Source organism: Salmo salar, chromosome ssa09 (assembly GCF_905237065.1).
Source record: "Salmo salar chromosome ssa09, Ssal_v3.1, whole genome shotgun sequence".
Lineage (NCBI taxonomy): Eukaryota > Metazoa > Chordata > Actinopteri > Salmoniformes > Salmonidae > Salmo > Salmo salar.
The window spans coordinates 82,772,682-82,776,244 of record NC_059450.1 but is presented as its reverse complement, the minus strand read 5'-3'; the positions used below and the strand labels follow the sequence as shown (position 1 = coordinate 82,776,244).

General features: G+C 38.6%; 1 protein-coding gene across 1 annotated transcript; it reads right to left on the bottom strand.

Moving 5' to 3' along the window:
* Positions 1 to 500: 500 nt before the first annotated feature.
* Positions 501 to 2,743, bottom strand: mmgt1 (membrane magnesium transporter 1). Its single transcript, NM_001141502.2, has 4 exons — positions 2,610 to 2,743; positions 1,793 to 1,845; positions 1,584 to 1,687; positions 501 to 1,454 (listed from the first exon to the last, which is right to left on the bottom strand). The coding sequence occupies exons 1-4, from the start codon at positions 2,692 to 2,694 to the stop codon at positions 1,298 to 1,300; spliced, it is 399 nt and encodes a 132-aa protein (NP_001134974.1). The 5' UTR covers positions 2,695 to 2,743; the 3' UTR covers positions 501 to 1,297.
* Between the last annotated feature and the right edge of the window lie 820 nt (positions 2,744 to 3,563).

Below are 3,563 nucleotides of genomic sequence, written 5' to 3'. Positions count from 1 at the left end.
TAATAACTCTACCTACATGTACATATTACCTCAATTACCTCGACACCGGTGCCACCGCACATTGACTCTGTACCAGTACCACCTGTATATAGCCCCGCTTGTTATTTACTGCTGCTCTTTAATTATGATTTTTTATTAAAACTGCATTGTTGGTGAAGGGCTTGTAAAGTAAGCATTTCACTGTATGGTCGGACGGCAGGTATCCTAGTGGTTACAGCATTGGACCAGTAACAGGAAGGTTGCTGGATCGAATCCCTGAGCTGACAAGGTAAATAATCTGTTGTGCTCCTGAACAAGGCAATTAACCCACTGTTCCTCGGTAGGCCGTCATTGTAAATAAGAATTTGTTCTAAACTGACTTGCCTAGTTAAATAAAGATTAAATAATACTTTGTATATATAAACTGTAGTGTATGTGCAAGACATTACATACATTTAGTTACCTTTGACCAATAAATGCAGAAATAAAATGCATCAAAAGAACATGCAACCTGACATTGATAAAATCTCAGTATGATTTTATTAAGTTAAAAACAGGGAGTTAATCTTAACCAAAATGTAAAATGATGAAAACTCTACTTAGTGTTCATAGTATCATTAGCATTTCTGGAACACTGCCTTACTCTGCTTTCCATGCTGCACCCTTCAGGCTTGACGTTTGTGACTCCCACTGTAATAACTCTTTATTGCATACAGAATAAGCTTAAAAGCCTAATTTCAAACTCCAGGAGATCAGGGGTGTAATCATTTAAACAAGAGTGTTTCAATTGGACAAATTCAGATTAGTCCCTCCTCGCTTCATTTGCTTCCATTTAAGAAACGTTTTGCAACAGATCGGCATAATGAATGGTCATGAATTCTTTAACTGAAGTGAAGGCTTTTTACTCCATAACACAAATCTCATATCTGCAGATAAAATATGAAATAAATAGTTCCAGACAGCTGCTCATGATAGACATATGTGTGGCAAACGAAACATTCTATTATGCCCCTTGTCCAACAAAGGGGAACATTTCCCCCATGCTGTTAGGAAGGGGTAGGGGATGAGGTGTCAAATCCTTACAACTCCTAAGCAATAACAATTATATACAAACAAATATGCCTGAAAAACTGAGGGGTTGGTTGGCACAGTCAGGAGTTAAATATGGTAACCACATTTATGGAAAGATGCAAATTTGTACAGCATATTAATATATGTACAAAGACAAATTAAAAGTGGGAGAAATTACTTTTCCCTCCATCTAACCAATAAGCTCATCTGCACAGAAATAAAGACATGTGGGCAGAGAAGGCCAGTCTCAGTGCAAATGCTCCAGCTTGCGAAGCCGCAGGGGGTTGGGCAGGGCCTGTGGGTTCGGGACAGCAGAAGCCTCTTGGTCAGGGGAGCGGAAGAGCACCCTACCCCGATGATTGAACATGTAGAAAGATGGGTGGTTCCTCAACGTGTCAAATGTCCTGAAAAACAGGAAGAGGTCATTGAGTCAAGTTTAAACTATACTCATTATGTTTTCAGTGAGATGGGTCAATAACAACATAGGGCTATCCATATAGGAAGTCCATGACTAATATGAAATGGTGGCTTACTTGTTTTTCAGCTCTGAGGAGGCATCCATTTCTTTGAACTCTCCTGCGATGTGGACTATGCCATAAATGGTCAGAACAAACGCTAACAAAGTCTGTAAGACAATCTGCAAAACAAAAATGAAAACAATATATCAAACGGAACAATGAATACAATAGATAAACATCAAAGAATATAATGTAACTAGCTACAACAGTATTAAATAACTTACATCTACTGGTAGGGTTTCGTTTTCTTTTTCTGTCAGACGCATGTAGGATCGATCTGGTGGTAGAAGAGAATAACATTTATCACACTGGAAGCAATGTGGCTACAGTTGAGACCAAAACAAGTTGGTAGCCTAGTTCCATCCATAACAGGGGTATATTCACTCCGCCGTTTGTGGCTAAACGTTTCTTAAACGGATGCAAACGAAACGGGGAGACCCCTATCTGAATTTGTCAAATAGTTTTATTTGCAAAACGGAACTGTTTGGACTAATGATTACACCCCAGATGTTGCAATCTAATTTGCATAACTGTTAGATAGTACTTGGGCTTTGGGAGCATAGCTTCCTTGTTTTCATTTTAACGAAGGCTTAGTTAGTAAAGAAAAATATATATACACATTTTATGCTAACATTGTACTAACATATCGCGTTGGCAAGCAGACATTGACTGATCTATAAACAATGACTATTTATTTATGATACAAGGTGATTTGTAGATCAGTCAGCAGTCGCCTGCACTGTCGGCTGCAATGTCGAAAAAGCCCATTGTTAGCTACTGTAGCTGCTTGCAGTGACAATAATATGATATGCTAAGTAGCTAACTAAATAGCTAGCTAGTAGTTAGACATGTCTGGCCTATTAACTAATTTTCATTGCTTGCTAAACTGTTTTGGCTGATGTGGAATGAAAATTAGCTAGCTAGCTCGCGCTAGTTGACAGGCCGCAGTTCACTGCATGGCTGATATCTATATGGATTTTGATCTAAACAGAAAAATAAAAACCCAGATATGTTTATCTTCTTTTTTGATATCGCACTTACGTTGCGCCGCTGAGAAAGCTGCATGTGCCAAGGCAAATAGACCAACACATACAACACCTTTCCAAAAAGACGAAGCCATCTTCATGAGGGAAGAAAGGAAATGAACAGTGTCGCTACAAAATGTCGTAAGCTATGAAGATGAACCCGGAAGTGGGATATTGATCTCTTCTTTTTCTTCTGGGGATTTTCTTTTATGTCGGATGGCAACCAACTTTAAGGTGCTTTACCGCAACCAACTGGACTGGAGTGTAGACCAGAGACGGAAGGTCTAAACCTACCCAATGTTCTCAATATTCTAATCTCACTAAGGAAATGAAATCCATAATTAAATACTACATCCCCTGATAATTTCCCCAAAGTAGTCAAATGCCTTCTTCTTCATTGGCTGATTTCTCCCAACTCATAGGAATCCCCACCCAGTTGACTACTTTAAAATGGTGGAAGCCTTCAATGGCAATGTCCATGCTAAAATGAGTCCTCTATCTTTCTCTAACAACAGGCACAACTCAGATATAAAGTCGGTTTTTTTATTTACCCGAAATGCCACGTGCGTTTACTTATATCAGTGCATTCGTAACAACATAGAAAATAAGCAATTCCGGTTTTTGTTGACCAAATTCGACACTTTCTCATTGACCTCCATTCAAAAATCCTTCACTTCGTGGGTTTATTTTTGTGGAAAGATTTTGGGCTGAGTAAAACCTTTATGCTTCGCCTCTTCCTCTCTGATCTCATGGATTATGAAACTAAAAGCCATTTTAGTCCATTACAGAGCACACATTGAATATAAGTTTGATTTAGGATCGAATTATGCTACCCTCACTTCATATCAGCTTTGCTTCCTTTACAGTTTTCAAACAAGGACTTCTATTCTAAAGTTTCTTTAAGCATTTTTACCTGGAAGTAGTTACTTTAATCTTTAATTCTCCAAAAATGGGTTGTTCCACCGCTAAC

Bases quoted from the DNA above. Each gene is read 5' to 3' on its own strand.
- mmgt1 (NM_001141502.2), bottom strand. From the start codon at position 2,694: ATGAAGATGGCTTCGTCTTTTTGGAAAGGTGTTGTATGTGTTGGTCTA. The intron at 1,846-2,609 runs GTAAGTGCGATA...TTCTACCACCAG, and splicing joins AGCTTTCTCAGCGGCGCAAC to ATCGATCCTACATGCGTCTG. The intron at 1,455-1,583 runs GTAAGCCACCAT...CCTGTTTTTCAG, and splicing joins TCCTCAGAGCTGAAAAACAA to GACATTTGACACGTTGAGGA.